The 23,747-nt window shown below is 38.9% G+C and overlaps 2 protein-coding genes across 2 annotated transcripts in view; both read left to right on the forward strand.

The window, feature by feature from the left end:
• The window catches only part of LOC106138547 (protein strawberry notch), a 33,387-nt gene extending 19,208 nt beyond the window's left edge, over window positions 1-14,179 (forward strand). The window contains exons 15-29 of the mRNA XM_060950603.1: window positions 129-295; window positions 765-879; window positions 995-1,089; window positions 1,676-1,870; window positions 2,173-2,333; window positions 2,566-2,756; window positions 4,452-4,628; window positions 5,282-5,370; window positions 5,851-6,023; window positions 6,937-7,048; window positions 8,363-8,505; window positions 8,738-8,922; window positions 10,244-10,415; window positions 11,369-11,516; window positions 12,353-14,179. Of these exons, the coding sequence (XP_060806586.1) occupies window positions 129-295; window positions 765-879; window positions 995-1,089; window positions 1,676-1,870; window positions 2,173-2,333; window positions 2,566-2,756; window positions 4,452-4,628; window positions 5,282-5,370; window positions 5,851-6,023; window positions 6,937-7,048; window positions 8,363-8,505; window positions 8,738-8,922; window positions 10,244-10,415; window positions 11,369-11,516; window positions 12,353-12,456 (2,227 nt within the window). The 3' untranslated portion in view covers window positions 12,457-14,179. The remainder of the gene's footprint in view (window positions 1-128; window positions 296-764; window positions 880-994; window positions 1,090-1,675; window positions 1,871-2,172; window positions 2,334-2,565; window positions 2,757-4,451; window positions 4,629-5,281; window positions 5,371-5,850; window positions 6,024-6,936; window positions 7,049-8,362; window positions 8,506-8,737; window positions 8,923-10,243; window positions 10,416-11,368; window positions 11,517-12,352) is intronic.
• A 706-nt stretch (window positions 14,180-14,885) lies between these two features.
• LOC106138532 (uncharacterized) lies at window positions 14,886-23,469 on the forward strand. The gene is made up of 3 exons (XM_013339703.2): window positions 14,886-15,021; window positions 15,645-15,770; window positions 17,929-23,469. The coding sequence occupies exons 1-3, from the start codon at window positions 14,980-14,982 to the stop codon at window positions 18,079-18,081; spliced, it is 321 nt and encodes a 106-aa protein (XP_013195157.1). The 5' UTR covers window positions 14,886-14,979; the 3' UTR covers window positions 18,082-23,469.
• Window positions 23,470-23,747: the final 278 nt, after the last annotated feature.

The raw sequence follows: 23,747 nt of genomic DNA on the forward strand, positions 1-23,747 counted from the left end.
GTTCTTTCCTAAGTTTTAAATTTTATATACAAATTGAAAGAGATTTACGAAGATATTTATTTATAAATATATCATGGATTTGCACTAGTTAAATGTAGTTTATGTGTAAACTTTTTTTTTGTCAACAGGGGCGTGTTCCAAACGCTAATTGAGAAACACTTCCCGGCTCCCGACAGGAACCGAATATACCGTCTGCTGGGCCTCGAACCCAACACGCCGAAGCCGAAGCCCGCCGCGCCCGCCCCCTACGCCAACGGGAACAGTAAGGATGATGGGAACTCGTCGAAGAGGAAGTGTAAGTGCATTATGTCTATCAATCAATCAATATTTGACCTATGTTACATTATATATGATGCAATTGAGATTTAAATAGTGACAGGTTGCTAGCCCATCGCCTAGAAGAATGCCAAATTTACTAGCTACCATTCCTTTAGTCGCCTTTTACGACATTCATATTAAAGAGATGGAATGCCCTATTGTAAAGTGCCGGTAAACATATAGCACTAACAGACACACACATACATCCACACATCCTTATAAACTTTCGCATTCATAATATTTGTATTTTTAAGTGAGGGTAACCGCACCGAATGCGATATGCAGATCTGTACGCGCATACCTTTAGATATTGTTGTTAATTAGATATAATTTAGTGCTATTCTTATGTGAAGTGAATTTTGCAATTCTTAATGAGAATAAAGATCTTAAACCTAAATCTATATTAGAGTATTTTCGTCGTTTTCATTCATCTATTGTCGTCACAGTGACAGCTCGACAGCAAGTGAACTTCGCGGCCAAACGCGCCCGCGGCGGCTCGTCGTCGGACGAGTTCGTCCGCGGGTCGGACGACGAGTTGGAGCAGGAGTCGGACGGCGAGCGGCCGCACTCGGACTCCGACCTGTCAGACTTCAACCCGTTCAGGGCGGGCAGCGACAGTGACGACGGTCAGTATGTTGTTGTCTCGGCCGGATCTGTCGCTCTGCCGGTCGCACGACGAGTTGGAGCAGGAGTCGGACGGCGAGCGGGCGCACTCGGACTCCGACCTGTCCGACTTCAACCCGTTCAGGGCGGGCAGCGACAGTGACGACGGTCAGTATGTTGTTGTCTCGGCCGGATCTGTCGCTCTGCCGGTCGGACGACGAGTTGGAGCAGGAGTCGGACGGCGAGCGGGCGCACTCGGACTCCGACCTGTCAGACTTCAACCCGTTCAGGGCGGGCAGCGACAGTGACGACGGTCAGTATGTTGTTGTCTCGGCCGGATCTGTCGCTCTGCCGGTCGGACGACGAGTTGGAGCAGGAGTCGGACGGTGGCGGGAACAAGATGGCGGATGTCGATCATCTTTTTTAACCTTATTTTAGACCAAAAACGACTGAGCACCTAAGAAATTTTAGGCATATTTCATGGACTCTTAACCTGTGACCTTGTGTAGTTATAAAGAAGCAAACGTCTACGACCACTTGTTCATAAGCACTCGAGTAATATTTATATTGACAGAGATTACAAACATCATATTTATATATAGATTTTGTGTAAACTACGTCCATTTAGTGGAGGGGTAGGCAGCGATCTTTCCACTTACCACGATTCCAGCGTACTTGCTTCGCTTCATCCATATTCCGAAACGGGCCGCCACGGTCCATATTTTCGTCGAGTAACTCAAATTTGTTACTCCAGAACCATGGGCGCGCAAGAAGAAGGTGGCCAAGAAGAAGAAGAAGGTTGCCCCACCAAAGAAGAAGCCGTCCTCCACCCAGGACAAGATCGAGACGATGCTGGAGCGGAAGAGCGCCGCGCCCGCGCCGGTCACCGTGACCACGCCCGCCGGGGAGCTCACCGGGACGCCCGTGGGCACCAACGGGATCTACCTGGGTATGTTTGCGGTCGTGTAACTTCTATCACGTGTAGAGTGCCGTGTGGTTCCAGGCAACACTACATAAAGGAATAGGAACACTCAATCTGTTTCCCATGGATGTCGTAAATGGCGACTAAGGGGTAGGCTTACAACTTGGGATTCTTTTTTTAGGCGATGGGCTAGCAAACTTTCACTATTTGAAACTCAATTTACCAACAAGCCAAAAAGGTGAACGTCACCTATCAGTCTTTAAGCCAAAAAGCTGGTCGTAGCCGATCAGTCTTTTCAAGACTATATGTATAACTTGTTTGTCCATCAGGTCCAACCCGCAACCAGCACCCACCTATTTCAGCCTTCGAGCGTGCATGTTGCATGAAGGATGAGTTGCTGATGAAAATCGAGCGACTTGGCAAGCGATTACCTCCCAATACACTTGATCAGTTGGTCGACGAGTTGGGGGGCACGGAAAATGTAGCTGAAGTAAGTGCACGATGATCATATTACTGTTTTTTTTGCACGAGTGTGTTTTTGTACATAGTAAATTCAGGGCGTTGACCAAGCTGAAATTTCTAGGATTTCTTCTAAGCGGATCCCAGCGTTTAATGTACTAAGTTTTCGCTATTATAGTCAGTTATTTTTGTCTCTGTCATATTGACATTGTCGCTGACACAAATCACTTGTTCGTGTACCATAGAAATTTTTTATTCAACAGATGACAGGCCGCAAAGGGCGCGTGGTGCAAACAGAAGATGGTCAGATACTATACGAGAGCCGCTCCGAGGCCGACGTGCCCCTGGAGACCCTGAACCTGACGGAGAAGCAGCGGTTCATGGACGGCGAGAAGGATGTCGCCATCATCTCGGAGGCGGCCTCCAGCGGCATTTCCCTGCAGAGCGACAGGAGGTGGGTTGTGTACATACTGTAGCTCCGAGGCTGATGTCAGCCTGGAGACTCTGAACCTGACGGAGAAGCAGCGGTTCATGGACGGCGAGAAGGATGTCGCCATCATCTCGGAGGCGGCCTCCAGCGGCATTTCCCTGCAGAGCGACAGGAGGTGGGTTGTGTACATACTGTAGCTCCGAGGCTGATGTCAGCCTGGAGACTCTGAACCTGACGGAGAAGCAGCGGTTCATGGACGGCGAGAAGGATGTCGCCATCATCTCGGAGGCGGCCTCCAGCGGCATTTCCCTGCAGAGCGACAGGAGGTGGGTTGTGTACATACTGTAGCTCCGAGGCTGATGTCAGCCTGGAGACTCTGAACCTGACGGAGAAGCAGCGGTTCATGGACGGCGAGAAGGATGTCGCCATCATCTCGGAGGCGGCCTCCAGCGGCATTTCCCTGCAGAGCGACAGGAGGTGGGTTGTGTACATACTGTAGCTCCGAGGCTGATGTCAGCCTGGAGACTCTGAACCTGACGGAGAAGCAGCGGTTCATGGACGGCGAGAAGGATGTCGCCATCATCTCGGAGGCGGCCTCCAGCGGCATTTCCCTGCAGAGCGACAGGAGGTGGGTTGTGTACATACTGTAGCTCCGAGGCTGATGTCAGTCTGCAGACTCTGAACCTGACGGAGAAGCAGCGGTTCATGGACGGCGAGAAGGATGTCGCCATCATCTCGGAGGCGGCCTCCAGCGGCATTTCCCTGCAGAGCGACAGGAGGTGGGTTGTGTACATACTGTAGGTCCGAGGCTGATGTCAGTCTGCAGACTCTGAACCTGACGGAGGAATTAACATGATCTTTTTGGAACTCACTTGGGCTTCATTTTTATTGAAGCCCAAGTGAGTTCCAAAAAGATCATTAAAAAAACTAGTATTGTGTCGATAGAGCGACAGCAAAATATGTCGCGCAAGCCAAGTTTGAGACGAAAGTAAACTATAGCTCTTTTGGACCAATCGCGACATGGACTGATCACAAATTAGATGATTTAACCGAATGCTTTTTGGACCAATCACGCCTTAATTCTTTTCCAATGTGTAATCCAACTTTTTCTCGTCATAAAAACCTTACCATACGGTGTCGTAATTTTAAATTCTATGTATGTTTGCCAGTTTCATGATATGTTGATCTTGAATCAGACTATTCCATGCCTCAAAAAGACCATATCATCTATATTTTGACAGCCTCTGTGGCGCAGCGCTAGTACGCTTGTCTGTGACACCGCAGGTCCCGGTTTCGAATCCCGGCCACGGCATGATGAGAAAGGAACTTTTTCTGATTGGCCTGGGTCTTGGATGTTTTTATATATAAGTATCACTACATAGTATAAAACAAAGTCGCTATTTTAGTCTGTTCGTCTGTATGCTTAAATCTTTAAAATTACGCAACGGATTTTGATGCGGTTTTTTGTAACAGGTAGAGTGATTCAAGAGGAAGATTTTTATGTATAATAACATTTATAATTTTGCACCCGTGCGAAGCCGGGGCGGGTCGCTAGTTTATTATAAAATATAGTATCGTTGAGTTAATATCTCGTAACACAAGTCTCGAACTTACTTCGAGGCTAACTCAATCAGTGTAATTTGTCCCGTATACATATATTTATTTATTTAAGTGGAGCACGTCGGGGCATGTTCTCAAAACGATTGTTGCATCCTCCAGGGCTCGCAACCAGCGGCGGCGCGTGCACATAACGCTGGAGCTGCCGTGGTCGGCGGACCGCGCCGTGCAGCAGTTCGGCCGCACGCACCGCAGCAACCAGGTCAACGCGCCCGAGTACATCTTCCTCATCTCCGACCTGGCCGGCGAGAGGCGGTTCGCCTCGACGGTGGCTAAGAGGTGGGTGCCACTCATAAATTCTTATCTATACTCGTATTATAAAGGTGAAGGGTTTGTTTGTTTGAACTTACTCTTCTCTACTTATCTCAGGAACTACTAGTTTGAGTTGAAAAATTATTTTTGCGTTGAATAGACCATTTATCGAGGAAGATTTTAGGGTATGTAACATCACGCTGCAACTATAAGGAGCAAAGAAATAATGGAATATGTGAAAAAAAAACGGGGAAAATTTTCATCCTTGAGGACTTCAATGATGTCCAAAAATAACTTTTCTATACGGACGAAGTCGCGGGCACTGCTAGCTGTTATTATAAAGCTCGGCGGTTTTGTGTACTCTTGACCGCCTAGTTTGCATGTAGAGAGTTATCAATGTGGATGAAGCGAAAGAAGTATGCAGCTATCGTGGCAAGTTGAGAGATGTTGTCTCTGCCACCTGTCAGTCCGGGAAAAAGGCGTAATTTTATGTATATATGCGCAAGTTAGTTCATTGCCATCCAGTTCAAATGTTTAACTTCTTCGAATGTTTTCGAGAACGTTTGCTTTGTGTTGCCAAGGTGAAAGACAATACACCCGTTAGGGGTGTCTAGTGATATAATGTAATTTTGAATGCTTTTGTCTTGAATCCCACTTATAACAATTTATTTGGTATACAGGTTAGAATCCCTCGGAGCGCTGACTCACGGCGACAGACGAGCCACAGAAACTAGGGATCTCAGTCAGTTCAATATTGACAACAAACACGGTGAGTTTATATCCTTTCTTCTTCTTCTTCTTCAGCATATTGGGCATGCCTCTCCAATATTCCAACTCGCGTTTTACGACATCCATGGGAAAGATATGGAGTGGTTCTATTCTATCCAATGTTTTGTTTGTACAGTATGTTATTTGTACAGTATGTACATATTTTATTCTATATTTAGGTATTTTATTTGACGAAATATTCGCATTGACATAATCAGTTCTACATTCATACATGTTTTTTAATGTAGACAATGTGCATTCGTCCACGATTTAGATTTAAAAGATCTATATTTGTAAATTGACGTCCTATGAAAATGCTGCAGTGTAGTTTGTTCCGCCGCTTCTTCTACACATGCGCTTTGGAAGCGGTAGTAGTTATAATTAGATTAAAGTTATGTGACGTCAATAAGTGATACCTTGTATCCAATTTTGAAAATAAATCTATTCTATTGTAATGTTAACTGACCCAAATGTGAGCCAGGTCGCACGGCGCTGGAGACGGTGATGAAGGCGATAATGAAGTACGAGTCGCCGCTGGTGCCGCCGCCGCGGGACTACCGCGGGGACTTCTTCCAGGACGTGGCGTCCGCGCTGGTGGGCGTCGGGCTCATCGTGAACAGCGAGGCCGCGCCCGGGGTCCTCTCGCTGGACAAGGTAACTGCCACACACCGCATACTACCAGCACCCAGGGTTCTAACAACCTTCCCGGAGTCATGTCATGGCAAGAGTATGGTGTTTGAACGTTTTGAACTACATACATACATATGGTCACGTCTATATCCCTTGTGGGGTAGACAGAGCCAACAGTCTTGAAAAGACTGATCGGCCACATTCAGCTACTTGGCTTAATGATAGAATTGAGATCCAAATAGTGACAGGTTGCTAGCCCATCGCCTAAAATAGAATCCCAAGTTTGTAAGCCTATCCCTTAGTCGCCTTTTACGACATCCATGAGAAAGAGATGAAGTGGTCCTATTATTTTTGTATTGGTGCCGGGAACCACACGGCACACGTTTTGAACTAATCGTTACTTATATGACTGCCTACACATCTTCCTCCTGGCTTTAGTCCTGGTTGCATCCTCACCGCTCTGGAGAGGAGCCCGGGGTATCTATGGATTGGGTGAGTCAGGTTTTCCCACGAAGCGACTCCCGTCTGATCTCCGAAACCAACCCATGACTAACTAGATACACACTTCTTAGTTTACAAAACTTAAAATTGCTTCCTTTTACCTGCACATTGAGACAAATGCATGTGTTACTATGATTCAATATGAATTCCTCTGCAAGGTTGCGGAGGTCAAACGATTTGATGATTCCTCTATGAACCCAGATCAATCGAATCATTGAATCCTTTTATTAATACTTTCAATTTAGGCTAAGTTAAATTTTCCTTATCTTGATTTTCAAAGCCTGAAGGATGATGATATTACTCGTATTATATAAATTAGATAGCATGTTAATTTTTAATATTTTCAGCGACTTAATTTTTAAAGCCAAAAGGATGATGTACTTATATTAATAGATGTGTTATATATCTTTGTTTTAATTAATTTTGTATGTTCCAGGATTACAACAACATGTCCAAATTCCTGAACAGGATTTTGGGCATGCCGGTGGAGCTGCAAAACAGACTGTTCAAATACTTTACGGATACACTTACTGCGGTCATGGAGCAAGGTAAGATTTACTTTTGTGATGATAACGATCTTTTTTTCTTGGTTTTAAAATATATAGGTATGTTTAAGAAAAAGGAAGAATAGGCTTGGAATTGGTGGCCTAATTTCTTATTCATTGGCTTATATTTGGGAGTAAAAAGTTGATTTTTCTAAAGTCTTTGATACTATTTCTTTTTCCATCTTTCATTGGATATGCTTGCTTTTGTATCATGAAGAGGAGTTATTATTGCAATTAGTCACAATTACCTTAATAATTGCTCCCTGTAACTACAAGTGATTGTGAGTAGTAAACAGGGACCGCTGAATAGGCTATTTGACAAAGTTCTAAAAACTATCTTAGGGTATTTATTTGTTTATAAGGAGCCCTACAAAAATACTTTTCTGCCTTTATTACAGCTATTTTATTAAAAAATCGAAAAGGAAAATGAAATATTCAAATATGCCGCCAAAACGCGACTTTTAGCAATATGGCGGCCATGGCATGCAGTGACGTAAATTTCGTGTAAATATCATACAAAGCTTGTTGGTGTTTCGAAAAGTTTTGATTTTCTCTTGTTTTATTTAACTTGTGCCACGTCATATGTGTGACAATTATTAAAATGAGTTCCTATAAATGTTGTGCAGTGCCTCAATGCACTAATACAACAATAAAATCTCCTACGAAACTGTTTTTTTCTATGCCGATGGATTTGAATATTCGCAAGAAGTGGTTTCAGATCATGATCTAAGATCAGTGGTTACCAAGATACATTGATGTTTTAACATTCCTCAGTTCGTATCTCAGCATAGAAATCTGGATTGTCTTTGAAGAAGACAATCCAGATTTCTTCTTCCAACCATTATTGCGTCCACTTTTGGTAGGTTTCGACTGTCAGCTTTCGCGGAATTGGTTTCCATTATTAAATACCTATGTTATCTGAGTTATCCTGAGCGATCAAACACTTATAAAATCTTGAAAAATAATAGCGAACACTAAGGAACGGTACGATCCACAGTCTGTTTATGGATAATTGACGTCATAATAGAAATAGCCAATCACGTTCGTTTTTAGTCACGTGACAGCTGCATATAAAAACCAAATTTTCTGAGACGGATTTTGTTTAAATAATGCAATATTTTTATCTCGCGTTATTACAAATCGCTCCAAAAAAATAATATTAAGACTGATGACATAAAAGAAATGTATATTTTTAATACAGTCAAATAGCCTATTACGGTGGTCCACAGGGTAGTGTTTTAGGACTTTCCCTCTTTATCATCTAAACGACGTTTGGTAATAATTATTAGAATATGTCACCAATGTTTTGCCCCCCAGCCAAGCGCAGCGGGCGCTTCGACCTGGGCATCCTGGACCTGGGCAGCGCGGGCGAGTGCGTGCGGCGCGTGCGCTGCGTGCGCTTCCTGCGGCGGCACGCCACCGGCCAGGCGCCCGTCGAGCTGCACACCGTGCACTCCGAGGTACAGTAGCGGCGCTTGACTTATGTACACAAAACAAAACATCGACATCTTTACCACTTACCGCGATTCGATGTACTCTTGTATACAAAGTTTTAACGATATCCATCGATGTTTTTGTGTCAAAGAACGTTATTGAACTAATCACCAAAAAAGAATTTCTCAAGTAATTTTGATAAAATTCATAATGTGTGTAAATTTTCCTTAAATTGAAACAACAATTTTGATCCCCCAGCGCGGCATGGAGTGGGCCGAGGCGCTGGAGAAGCTGTCGCAGCACGGCGCGGCGCTGGCCGGGTTCTACCTGTCGCAGCAGCCGCGCAACGGCAAGCACACGGCCGCGCTGTGCGTGGCTGCGCCCGCGCCGCCCGGCAAGCACGACAAGCTGGCCAAGAAGGACCAGATGTTCCAGATTTACAGGTAATACTGGCAAGTCACGAAAGATGTCGCTAACTACCAGTTCCCAAACTCGACAAGAAGGACCAGATGTTCCAGATTTACAGGTAATACTGGCAAGTCACGAAAGATGTCGCTAACTACCAGTTCCCAAACTCGACAAGAAGGACCAGATGTTCCAGATTTACAGGTAATACTGGCAAGTCACGAAAGATGTCGCTAACTACCAGTTCCCAAACTCGACAAGAAGGACCAGATGTTCCAGATTTACAGGTAATACTGGCAAGTCACGAAAGATGTCGCTAACTACCAGTTCCCAAACTCGACAAGAAGGACCAGATGTTCCAGATTTACAGGTAATACTGGCAAGTCACGAAAAATGTCGCTAACTTCCGGTTCCCAAACTCGACAAGAAGGACCAGATGTTCCAGATTTACAGGTAATACTGGCAAGTCACGAAAGATGTCGCTAACTACCAGTTCCCAAACTCGACAAGAAGGACCAGATGTTCCAGATTTACAGGTAATACTGGCAAGTCACGAAAGATGTCGCTAACTACCAGTTCCCAAACTCGACAAGAAGGACCAGATGTTCCAGATTTACAGGTAATACTGGCAAGTCACGAAAAATGTCGCTAACTTCCGGTTCCCAAACTCGACAAGAAGGACCAGATGTTCCAGATTTACAGGTAATACTGGCAAGTCACGAAAGATGTCGCTAACTACCAGTTCCCAAACTCGACAAGAAGGACCAGATGTTCCAGATTTACGTGTACTATTTTACAAATTTATTGTATGCACTGTTTATAAATACTAGAATTGTCACGAAAATGTCGCCAATTTAAGGTTCAGCAGTAATTTCTGGAATCCTCCCTCCACTTTGTGCCGTGTGGTTCTCGACACTTATCTCTGGGTAAGAACCCATGTATGTCGTATAAGGCGGCTTAGGGATGGGCTAATGAACTTAGGTTTCCTTTCTTTTAGGCGATAGGCTATCAACCTGTCACTATTTGAATCGAAAGCCCATTAAGCCGTACAACTGAATTTAACCTTTCAATCTTTGCGAGACTGTTGGCTTTGTCTACCCCGCAAGGGATATAAACGTGATTTTACGTATGTATAAAAGATCTTATCGAAGATTAAACCCAGTACCTCGGCCCCTGAGGCGAAAACTAATATATTTCGGTTTTTGCTATCTCAGCTAAGGCTGGTAAGTTAATACCATTTACGGGCGTCAACCAAGTAAACGATATATAATTTATTCTGTCTGTTGTAATTCAGTCGGTCCGTTTTCGTCAATTTGAAGGTACTTTCTAACTAACCGATTATAATTTTTCATTGTTCAGACCAAACACAGGACTGCAGCTCAGGCTGGAGTCGCTGGCGGAGATCGAGAAGAAGTACAAGCGAGTGGACGGCGTGGAGGCGGAGGCGGCGTGGCGCGCGCAGCACGAGGCCAGCGTGCGCGTGTGCTCGCACGCCTACTGGCGCGGCGCGTGCCGGACCAGCGACTGCGAGGTGGCCATAGACACAGTTTTTTTTTTTTTCAGTTGGTTTTCTAAAGGGCTTTACGAATGTTGATATGGATATGTTTTATCTGCCTTCCCTCACTGTGTTTCGAGGTAATACGAGTTAGAAAGAGAAAGATGATGAGATGTGCCTTGTCAACGTGAATAAATGAAATATTAAGTGCGGTCCCTATGCAATAAATGTGTTATGAATGAATGAATGAAATTTTTAAAAATAAATATTTCATTAATCCAATAAATGTGTTCTGTCGTTTTTTTGTTCTAAATTAATAACGGTCTACATGTTGCCGATATTAATATTGAGCAAACAAAAAAACGCTTGATTAATAAAATATTCATCGAATATTTACTTGTATGTTACCTTTTAAAATAAGTAATTCAATAACAATAAAGTAAGGCGTGATTTTATGTATATATGTATAAAGTAATTATTAAAGGGGGTCTCCCAACATACAACAAACGTATTGACTATAGACAGCGCTATGTAATGAATTTTTCGGAACTTTTAGGAGTGGACATGCAACGTGGTATGTATGTATGACCGCGTTGTAGCTTTACCTAGACGACTTTGTTATAAAAATCAAGAAAATTTCATGTCATGTCTTCATATTTTAGAGCAATTTTTTTGGGTAGAATAATTAAATAAATATATACGGGACAAATTACACTGATTGAGTTAGCCTCGAAGTATCTAAGTTCGAGACTTGTGTTACGAGATACTAACTCAACGATATTATATTCTATAATATATATCATATAGATAAACATCCAAGACCCAGGCCAATCGGAAAGAGTTCTTTTCTCATCATGCCCTGGCCGGGATTCGAACCCGGGACCTCCGGTGTCACAGACAAGCGTACTACCACTCCGCTGCAGAGGCCGTTAAACCGTAGAAACGTGAATACATTGCAGTCGGTATAAGCGTTGCATGTTTGCCGGCAGGTGGGGCTGCGCCGGCGCACGTACCACGTGCTGTCGGGCTCCGTGCTGGCCGTGTGGGCGCGCGCGGAGGCCGTGCTGGCGGCGCGCAACCAGCACCACAGGATGCAGGTCGTGCGCATCAAGACGGAGCTGGGCCGCAAGATCGTCGGTCAGTATGGTCACACTAGTTGTGCCCGCGACTTTGTCCGCGTGGAATAATTATTTGGGGCATCATTGATGCCCTCAAGGATGAATAATTTACCCAGCTTTTTTTTTCACATTTTCCATTATTTCTTTGTTCCTGATAGTTGCAGCGTGATGTTATATAGCCTAAAGCCTTCCTCGATAACTGGTCTATTCAACGCAAAAATATTTTTTCAATTCGAACCAGTAGTTCTGGAGATTAGTGCGTTCAAACAAACAAACTCTACAGCTTTATAATATTAGTATAGATTGCCATTTCCTGCGCGATACACTCACGTCTTTAGCCAACAGACTTGAAAACACTGAAGGGCCACGTTCAGCTCAAATTCAAATGTTTTTATTCATTATTATTATAGGATATTTCATATCGCTTAATAATTGTCAAAACTTTTAGTTCCACAACATTGGTTGACGTCAAATAAATTACTTAAAAACTAAGTTTACTGCCGCTTCCGAGGCGTCAGTGCAGAAGAAGCGGTAACAAACTGCACTGCAGCATTTTCTTTATCTTTAGCTGTATTGCTTACTGGTGGAATTGAGATTACACCGATGCACCATACATACAGACAGGTGTTGTTGTATAGCGCGGAAATATTTAAACGGTTGAGCCAATCAAAACGCGCCTTTAGGATCCGCGAACGACTACAACAGATATTTTGTTTTTTAAGTTGTAATTAATAAGGTTGTTTTTGTACTATATTGAGTTCTCATTCAGGTTGCGCTAAGCATAAGGCTACAAGTTTATATTTCAGGTATAAATAAATTATCTCAAGGATTAATGATGAAAATGTAACCTTCCAGGCACAATGATTCCAAAGAACTGCGTGGAGCCGCTCAAAGAGGCCCTGGCTTCGGACGCGGTGTCCGTCACCGAACTGGGGCCCGACGAGGAGGGGCTCAAGTGAAACCCCACCCCACCCCCACAACCACAACCCCAACCATAGTTCCTCTGTCTATTTGTTTGCTAGCGGGGACGCGTGTGGCGAGAAGCTCGCAACTTCTCTAGAAGGTTCCAACCTTCTTGGACGATAGTCAATTATCGAACGGCACGACTGATTTTTTTTTTAGTAGCCTGACAAACTAATTGCCTATACAAAATTTGTTAGTGGCCAGTACTATAATTGCGGACCAGCGAAAAAAAAGTGGTTTTTTTTTGTGTCGGGCTGCAAAGAAAAGGCCGGTTTGGAGACTCGTAATGTTTTTAAGTCTACTCAACGTGATCTATGTTTGCATAGGATGATTTTAAGTGCTTTATTGTTTTAACTCTATTTATCTATTATTTAGCTACTATTAGTCAACGATTATTATTATTTTTTTGTTGAAATGACAATTCTCGATGGGATTATACACTGCGTTTAGTTTTTATTCTGAAATTAAAAACTTTTATATTTGTTCAATTATGCACAATGAATGTATGCCAAATCATGTTTAGACTTTAAAATGAAGCAGTGTATACTCCCCATTAGGCTTTTTAAATAGCAAGTTAAGGCTCGTACGTAATATTCTTATAAGTAGGATGTTGTATACGAATTAATCGAATTTTGATTTTTGTACAAATGTTTTTATTTAAATATCCAATTTCGTGATAATTTTGCCGAATAGGAATTAAGCTGTCAAGCGGCCATCTTGGCATGTTGTACCATAGATAAGGTATTCGCCAGAGACATCCAAGATGGCGGTTTGAAAAGCTTACATTGTTAGTAGATTTGTTTTAATGTTTGTTTCAATTCCCCACGAATTCCAAGCAAGTGTAACATAATTTATAGTTAGTAATGGTATTATAAATGTGTATCAATAAAAAAATCTATTTATATCGACTTACGAAACACTTTTTCGGGTCGACATTCTTAAAAATGTTGCCATAAAAGATAATTGTGGTAACGACTACAACATATTTTCTGGAGCACTTTACGCTCAACTTTAAAAACGAACGTACTTTCCGTTTACTTTAAAATCGTTCATTTAACTTAATAATAATTTTCTGATACGAAAAAAATAACTGAAAAATGAAAACGAAACACAACATTCAAGTACCTACTGTATTAGTAGTGCAATTATTTGTTATGGCAATCATTGATGTTTAACGACCCCGGGCAATGATAAAGCGTGCAATAGGTCCTGTGTTCATCTAAGGCACTGCATTGGGCCGTAGGAAGTGTTTCTGCGCACGTTTATAAAGTTGTAACACTAATAATATTAAAACAATATTCAATGTCATGTGCAGAACACTTTGCACGTTTGTGACAAATAAATCTCAATAGGGGTGGACGCGATTTTATTTTTTCCACATAAAAGCCTTTTTAGAAATTCAAGGTGAATTTTAGTGGAAAGGTTCATGTGTGAGTAGTCTATCTATATTATATTGTTCACCAATTTTAACACAAAAGTTCCTAGGAATTAGCTTTACAAATCAACAGACATTCAATGCCTTGGGTGCACACAGTGCCTTTAATTAAAATCTATATTGTTTTACTAAAGAAACGATAGTTAATAATGTTCTCCGTAGGGCAGTAAAATGATAAATTATATTGGAAAATGAAATAGCGAACGGGTTACACATCTCTTGTTGCTCTGGTCTATATGTCTTTAGTTAGTGTATAAAGACGAAATAAATGTATATAATAATGACTTGTGAATTTTATTTTAATTGGAAAAAAATAACATACTGTGCCAACCCCACTTAGAAAGTGGGAAAAGGTAACGACGAAGATGAATAATGATTTGCGAATTTTGTTTGTAACTATTTCTATTATTTGTATGTTTATCTATGTCCCTTGTTCTCTTGATGATAATTTATTCTCCACGTTATTCTCTTTTATGAAGAGAGAACACGAAAAAGGTGGCGGACCCTGGCCCAACAGTTTTGCGATGGAGTGGAGGGTACAACCGAACAAAACGTCTTTCTGACATTACATACTTTACTGTGCCGAGAGATTCTCCTTTGCATAGCGGTATCCGCTATTATAACTGACCATCAAGGTTTGTCACTTTTACCTATGACGACGGTCGGCTGCTTGCCCGGTACCACTCATTTGATGCTCTAGTTCTGGGTCCTTTTTCTAAAACCTTCACAGAAAAAGACTTTGGAAGTAGGAAATACCTAAATGTACGGCTACTTCTCTACCGAAATCAACGCGGAGCCGGAGTAGAACAAGTCCCAATGGCCAGCTTGCACATATGATAAAATTTTTAATTTTGAATCTGTAAGTATGTAATCCTTAAAATTCTACTAAAGCGTGTATATTCTTTGCCGGTAAGTTTGATAACAAAACGTAATTGACATTTTGAAAAGAAATGTCAATGTCATGATCAAATCAAACAACCAACAACAAAACGTCAATTTTTGGGTGGAAATGGTCGCTCAGGCCGAGCGTCCGTATAATTTAAATTAAAATTTGTCACACAAAATCTTTAAGTGTACCATAGATATGACTGAAAAAGAGATAACCATGGAAGACCTCGAGGAAACCGTAAGTTTTCCTGATACTCTTTCTCAATCCTGCCTTATATTGATACAGACAATTGAAGTCTAGAATATAGGTCACTGAGCCGCTTCCCTACATACGTAAATAGTGAACTATCGCGAGATAAAAGTAGAGTCTGGAGCACTTATTTCGATTAAATGTTATCCATAAATGTCAGAATGGGGTAGCAGCTCTGTTTTTAATGTCAAGTGTTAGAGTTTTTAGCCCAAAGTATATGAATCAGACATTAGATAGTGATTGATTCATTTTTACTGAAAACGATGATAGGATAACATTACATCCGACTTCGTTATTCATCGATCATTAACATGTCCACGTGAAGTAGGTGTGTTGTTATGTGAATAAATTTGGCTCGTGTATGCGGCCGCCTTGCTGCCGGCACACAAATGCCTGAAGTATTTAACGACGTTTATTTTTATAAACAAAATGTTGAATATTGCTTTGTGTTGGAATTTTGTTTTTAAAAATTCTTCCGAGTTCTGTGATTAATGTATAAAAATAAACACAGATTCAGGGAATTATAATGGTAATACAAAATTTATCATTTAAAACTTTTGGAATTTAATAAACATAGTCTTTTAAACCTGCCACCACACCCTCTACACTAGGTGAAACGCACAGACGAGCAGCTGAACCTCATGGAGTGGAAGATGGACAATGTTGAGAAGGAGCTCGTGGAGCCTGTTGATACACAAGACCTCTGCGTCATGAACTTGCTTAAATCTGTCTCGGAGGTAAAATGTTCTTTGTGGTCAACTTCTTTTCATAATACACAGTATTTTAACATAGCAAAAATATATAAAACAACGAAAATTAATTATAAAATGTAAATAATTCATACTTTTTATTGTTGTTTAAGTTTAACAATATTATTCTTAAAAATACCATTTTGTTTAAAATTCAGGAAGTAGCTAAATGATTTCAAGCGCCTGAAACATTTAGAATGTCACTATTTAGTTAAATAGAATACTTATATCACAATAGAATAAAAAATATCAAAAGCATAAGCTGTCTGTATACCAAATTTTAGCAAAAACCAAGCAGTAATGTACCCAATTGCTGTTTGACAATTTAATATTTTGTTTTATACTTATTCACAATATTTTGAATCCCTTCATTTTGGTAAAAATTTTGAAATTTTATATATATATATTAATATTAATGTTATTATGAATAAATAAATGTTATCACAGACAAAATAGTAAACTTGGACACATTGTACAGAGACATTTGATGTGTGACATAGGTACATCAAACAAAACTGTTTTAATTATGTATCAATGAATAACATCGGCAAACTTATTTGCAGATTGCACTAAAGATTTTAAATATCTTTTTATAATTATTTATACCTAATGTGATATCCTTATTGTGCATTTAGTATATAAGTTGGATGTAAAAAGAGACCTGTTTGTTTTTCAGCCCCTTGCTAATTGTGTTGAAGGTCGGGACAGGTCAGAACTTATCTAGTACCGTGTGATGTTGCTTACTTATTGTTATATTTCATGCTTGCATGATGAATAAAAGCAAACTTTTAAAGTGTTCATTTAAATTATGAAAATATATTTGTCCAATAACAATTATTTATTGAAAGCCGGACGAAGAATTATTTTTTTACAGTTTTTTTTTTTAATTTTTTAATCATTTTGTTATCGCCTAAGAAGGCAAGGGAGGGGCAGAAATATTGTGATGGCGATGCGACGCTGATGCGGGCTAAATACCAACATTAAAAAACTTAGTCTCAGTTTTTGCCACAACAAAAAAGCATGAAATGTGATAATAGGTAACGATCATGCTTCTCGATATTGTTAGCTGCGGGCTCGACTACTGTGAGCCGTCAGCAACCCCCTCGGACGGGGCGCTTCGCACCGGCTTGCGGGCTCGTCGCCGGCGGCGGCGGGGCTGACAGGGTCGCAGTAACTGTTGGCTAGTCACTTTACTATAGAAACTAGAAAGCTATCTCGTTTTCATTTTGAAACTAAAAGAAACTTTAACTAACTTCCGCGAAGGATTCAATGAATCAAAGAGCTCAGTTCTGTAGAATTATCTGATTGGTCGATTTGCATGGAATGCGGGAATGCACTCGAAAAAAAATATATAATTTTTATAACCGGAAAAGTCTTCATCAAATACTAAGGAAAACGGTTTTCCTTCTACTATATTTAGCACAGTCAGGAAAAATTAAAAATAAATATTTACACATATATGTTTTAACACAGAATTTCTAATAAAGCCTGAGGAGCGATTAGCCGACAGTTAAGAAAGACCCTTATGTTTAGTTTATGATCTTTTACTATATGATATCTATGTATATATGTATTCCTCGGCATCGTGCGGCCTTCATCACACAAGATACTTCCAAATATGGCATTGCCGTATTCATTTAAATTTACTTAGGTAGTTTACATTTATATTTATGATGTCTGTGCAATGAATTGTTCTAGCTTTGAAAATGGATCCATATCATATCAAATGTTGAGATCCTTCAGATTTTATTCACTACTTAAATTTTTATTTTTAAACTACGTTCTAACTGAGAAACCATAGTAAGAGCATAATTTGTTGTACAGCCCCATTCAATCTTTATGAATGAAATTCAATATAATGTCTAGATTAAAAGTATTTTCAATTGAAATTAATGTATCAAATATGAAGCGACACCATGTATAAAGCTGTAGTTATACGTAAACTTATATTAAAGTAGACTCAATTTCTTGATAGTGATTCAAAAAATAGCGACCTTTATATTCTTTATGTTATAAAAAAGAGTCAACAGCTTGATAATATTTCAATTTGCGTTAATGCTATTGCACGTTGATTTGAATAAATTGAAAATACTCGAAATCTACTTCTCCGCCATCGCTGTCAACTTATCAATATCTTCGCATCCAGGTGAGGTCAGACTACCAACAGCTGCGGCGGGAGCTGGTGGAAGTGCAGGCGTTGCAGCGGGAGCTCTCCTCGCGGCTGCGCGCGCAGCTCAGGTTAGTGCACGGCAAGTTCGCGCGCCTGCGCCAGCGCCTCGCCGCCGTGCCGCCGCGCTGAGGGCGCGTCCGCCGCCGGGAGACACGCGACGCACACTGCCGTTGGCTTCGATTTTTCAAATTTTGGTTCGGTAAATGTTTGGTTCGTTTTAAAAAAAAATTTGAAGTTTAATGAAGTTTTTTTTTTAAATTCTAGTTTTCATACAGTTTTTGATAATGTTAAATGAGTTATTCTGTTGTTTGTTATTTATATGTTCAGTGAAGGGTCGATACAGATCGAGCGGAAATGAATGATAATTAAGCATAGTTAAAAATATATGTTTATTGTGCACTCTTTACATCTTTGGTTAAGTATAAAGACTGTTCTGGTAAATAACTGTAACGCTTGTTCTCACACACAAATAAGTATCGTCAATTTGTATATTATTGTTAATTATAACTGAAAATTCTCATCTAATCTGCATTGACCCTTAAAACAGTATTTTTTTTTTGTAATTTGTTGGTTGAGATTATTTAACCAAGTAAACGTTGGTATTTTGTCAAAATTGTGTGTATTGTCGCGTGTAAAATAATGATAGTTGTTATGAGAGAAGATATTATGTCAATAATGCCCTGCACCCGCCAAGAGCAGAAAGAGTAATTAAATGTGAACTTTATGATTTTTTCAATAGTTATTACTAGTCGTTGTCTCGGGATCTGCCTGCGTAATTTTATTACTTTTATAATATATTAGCAGCGTAATATTTGTTGAGCATTTTAAAGTAATTAATTAAGGTTGTAATTTATCGGGTTTTTAAACTACAAAGCTAGAAATGTTCGCCATGTTTTTCTTTATATTTAACACGATACAAACAATTTTCATAATACATAGTATAATCCATGTAAATCCAAGTTATCCCGAAACATAGCAAGTAATAGCAACTCTTTCCGATGCGGTGGGTACAGGGCCTGCTTAACGTGAAGCTCAAATAGTGCCCCAGTAGACGTGACTCGTTAGATGTAGGATGGCGTCCGATGTGCCAACGTAGATTTAAATTTATGGAGCTATCGATCGATTTATAGTTATTTGACTATTTTCCAACATATTTCTATAACATACGAAAAAAAAATTAAAAGCTTACAATAAACAACTTCTTCTGAAAAGAAAGCACAAAAATATCGTTTATAAGTCCAGTATCCTTGACTGAAAATGTTAAACCTTTATTTTCTTTATACTCATTAGAAGCTAATATCTTAACATCGATGGTTTAGATGTAACACGTACCTCACTTAAATGATCTCTATCGATTCAAAGAATGTGTGAATGTATTAATGAAAAATATAAATGTACGTATGTTCTGTATGCTGTACAATTAAAGTGTCCGGCACAGAACTTGAACCAAAATGGCGGTTTGCGCCGGAGGACAAAATAGTTGTCTGATATAATACTTGCTCTTGTTTTATACTCAATTATTTTACGTTAGTAGAAAATATAAAAATAAATGTATTTACAACAAAAAGTGTGTAATGCACCATATGTATTAACGTTATTGGATAAAAACGAAATTAATTGAAAGAAGACATCTTTAAAAGATGATATAAAATTAATTGTTATATTTTATGTAATAACAGGCATTTCTTTAGAGAATTGACTCTTTAGACTGATATAACGCCGCGGGTGACAAGAAGGTTGGTTGTATTTTCTCAAAAAAAAAAAAAAAACAAAAAATGGCATCGCCAATCAACGGAAAAATGCAGCCAGTATTCTTAAGACCTCACGAATCTTTAGATTTCTAATGCTCTTTTTTTATTGCGTTTAAATAACTTTAACGTTTAAAAACTTTATTATTTTTTTTTTGCATATGAACGTTTTATTATGCATTTAATGAGTCAAATTATAGTTATTAATTTTTTTTTAAAGTTACTCATAAACAAAGTCGTATTCCATTTTTGTGTGTAATGTGTGCGAGTGATTCATATTTTAAGTCGGTGCTAGGAACAAGTATGTCGGGTGAATGCATGCAATGTTGACACTGACACTTGAATATCTGTCGAAATATCCTTTATTCTAGTCCGCGAAGCTAGGGACTAAGCCAAAATTAATGAAACGCAACGAATATCGAATAACCTTTAGAATAGTCCTTTGGAATTTCTTTATAATCGAATGTAGTGTTAGTTTTAGATTATTATTTTTTTGGATTGTTGAGTTGCAACGCTTTATTAGCAACATAGTTAAAAAAAAAAAACAAAAATATATATCTACATATAATATATTTACAAGGTGACTTTGAATTGATAAGCATTCGATTGTAGCAAGAAATATCTTCTTATGTATGCTCAAATTAAACTGTGTGGCGTAGATTTGAAAGACAAACATGTTAAAAATCGCGATATTTATTTTACAGCTAGAATAACTCAAAATCATAGGCCCAATGAAAAATAATAAGGATTCTTATTAATTCTAAGTCATCCTTGTATAGACACGCAAAAGCACAAAGAGGTTTCAGTGAACATCCAGCGGCGCTACTCATGAAATTGATAAGTCATAAAATTTACCGATGAGATTTCATATAAAATGTACCGAAGAAATTAGATGGCTTATCAACATTAGTGCCAAATGAAACACTCACTTAGAAATTTATGAGTGTGTGAAAGTTTAATTTTTTAGGACCAAAAACACACCTGATAATATCAATGTTTAGTTAGCTGATGGAAAACAGCATGTTTTTTTTTTAACAAAATATTCTTATACCTCGATTGCATTTATTTTAGTCTGTTAGATGTGTAGTTAGTTTGTACCGCACTGCACGATGCACATATCACGCACCTCAACCACTGTACTCGTAGGATTTGTACCCGGAACCTCGTCAACACACGACCAAAGTAACTTCAATACGTTATTTACTTTCATTATACATACCTACATACATATAATCACGTCTATATTCCTTGGGGAGACATAGCCAATAGTCTTGAAAATACTGATAGGCCACGTTCAGCCGTAAGGCTTAATAATAGAATTGAGAATTAAGTAGTGCTAACCCATCGCCTACAAGGAGTTTATAAACCTATCCCTTAGTCGCCTTTTACGACATCCGTGGTATTTGCTTTACATATATGTCTGATATTTTCATTGACTAAATATATATTGAATTCTTCTTCAATTTCTTATCTTTCTTTCTATCATTAAGCCAAATAGCTGAACGTGGCCATTCAGTCTTTTCAAGACTGGTGGCTCTGTCTACCCCGCAAGGGATATAGACGTGACCATATGTATGTATGTATGTTTCTTATCAATATATTCTTGATCAACGTGTGAGAGGTTCTCGGTACCAATTCCGCCTTTTGGCTTCGCTTGCTGTTTACATATATGTACATACATAGTGTTAAGTGAAATACATGTCTGAAACTATGTGTAAGTAGTTAGTTAACTTGTTACCTGTAAGACTATTTAAGCTAGTCCCTATTTGGTTCTTGTGATCACGTTGTGAAATCATTTTCTTGCCAATGACAAATATTATTAATTCACTATTGACAATTTTCTTTTAAAATTCGCGATTTAGTCCAAAATTAACTTGTCTTGAATGGCTTGCTCGCTACTTCGGGGTAGACATAGCCAACGGTCTTGAAATGGCTATGGCTTAATGATGGAATTGAGATTCAAATATTACAGGTTGCTAGCCCATCGCCTACAAATAAAATCCCAAGATTTTACCCTTTCCGTAACTCGCATTTTACGACATCTATTGGAAAGATGTGGAGAGGTTCTATTCTGAAGTGCTGGGAACCACACGGCAATGAATTTATTAATTTATAAAACAGAAAATTATTCTTGGTGTGTTAACAACATTTCAACTATAATAAAGTTTTCCCACTGTAATAAGGTTTACAACAAATTAAAAAAAATAAATTGTCGTTGGTAAGTTGAAAAATGAACAAGATTGTGCTAGAAAGAAATAAAATGAGAGTATTATAGGCGCGTCCTATTAGTGACTGATTTTATTAATTTTATAGAGTAGATATAAATTATAATATTGTACCTGTGTAAGGTTAGAAATTACGATAGAATCGTAATTAATCTGAATTACAAAATTATAATGTAAGGTGATGTTTTTTCGCCTTTCTCATAAAAGCGGAGACGTGTATGTGAAAAAATCGACCAATCAAATTTCATTCGGTAATAATGGAGCACTGTGATTGGCTGACTGCACACAGCTCCGCTTTTGTGGTACACTCTCGAATAAATTATTAGAATTAATAAATATAACTGTTTCAACACACGTATTGCCGCAACACCACATTTAACACACATTTCTTATGAATTATTGTACTTATCACAAATTTTGTATATCACACATAATATTGTAATAATCAAGTTAATATTTTTTTATATTACTTACTATAAAGCACACGTCCATTCTAGAGCACTCGGTTTATTGTAAAATATCAGCACAATGTTCCAATAAATGTATTTTTCCGATTCAATTTGAATTAACTCGCGCGTAGGTTAATACGAAATTATTTGTAATTAAAATTTATTCGGCCTTTAAGTTGTAATTATTATGATGCGACTTGGATCAATGATAATGATATAATGCAAGACTACGAAATAAAATTGTTTTGTCGATTGTAAGAGTTATTTATCAATTATTGATTTGTTAGAACGAAAGGCTTCCAAAATTTGTAACTAAAGCCAAAAAGACTGACCAAAGTATTAGCAAATTGTTTAAAATGTAGATGTTTGTGAGATACAAAACGTTTTAACAGTCTTTTGTCATGTTTTTGATCCGTGACGCATCACGCCTCGCCGGTTAGGGTATTAGAAATTCATAAATTATTGATTGCAATATGACAAACTTATGACTATGATGACAGATAGCTGCACTTTGCTGCAGACATTGAACATGTCCTGTTGATTAATTCTGGTCTCTTCTCAAGATTTTCAAGTTTTAATAGCATATTATTTTCACAATGGTTTTTTTATTCTTGCACTGTATAATATACATTGTTCTGTAACGGTTAATTTTCAGACTCTTTAATTGGAAATATGGAACAAATATGTAACTAATTACTATAACGTCCATACGCGTATTTAAATCAATCTGTGTACTGTCAATCGTGCCTACATTAAGTTTCCCTGCACTGAACTCTGTCGTGAATATGTATTTCGGTACAAAACATGTTTTTGCGAAATGTACCTATATATTTTACTTTGTGTATGAAGATAGGTATTTGTTTACATACCTGGCCGGCGAACACTCTGAAGTCCAATAAGACAATATCTCACTATTCCTACAATCTATAGCCGCTTGTAGTAATACAAAGGGTGTACTGTACGTGCACAGTAGAGGTTATTTAGCGTTCGTTTAAGAGTGTATTTTCTAAATTGATTTACAATGTAGCAACCGGGATATTTTGTATTCGCCCTGTTGTTTTGTAATTTGTTTTCGAATAAAATGTATTTTATGGTGGTTCACTTTGGTTTAATTTTTAATCTCGAATCAGTTATATTGATGATATTATAAGACGTTCTACGTTTGTTTACAAATGATATAGGTACCAGATTTAGAAATTGATTCCACTATAAGTCGGTTAAAATAGCTATTGCACCAGCACTTTTACGCGACTTGGATGGTCTTTTTCAATACGTTGCATCCCACGCCTAATATAAATATGGTTGGATACATTGACGGGTAGAATGGGAACTTACTATACAAGTACCTTATAAATTTGTCTTGTATTTTCTTC

This window comes from Amyelois transitella, chromosome 22 (genome assembly GCF_032362555.1).
Source record: "Amyelois transitella isolate CPQ chromosome 22, ilAmyTran1.1, whole genome shotgun sequence".
NCBI classification, from domain to species: domain Eukaryota; kingdom Metazoa; phylum Arthropoda; class Insecta; order Lepidoptera; family Pyralidae; genus Amyelois; species Amyelois transitella.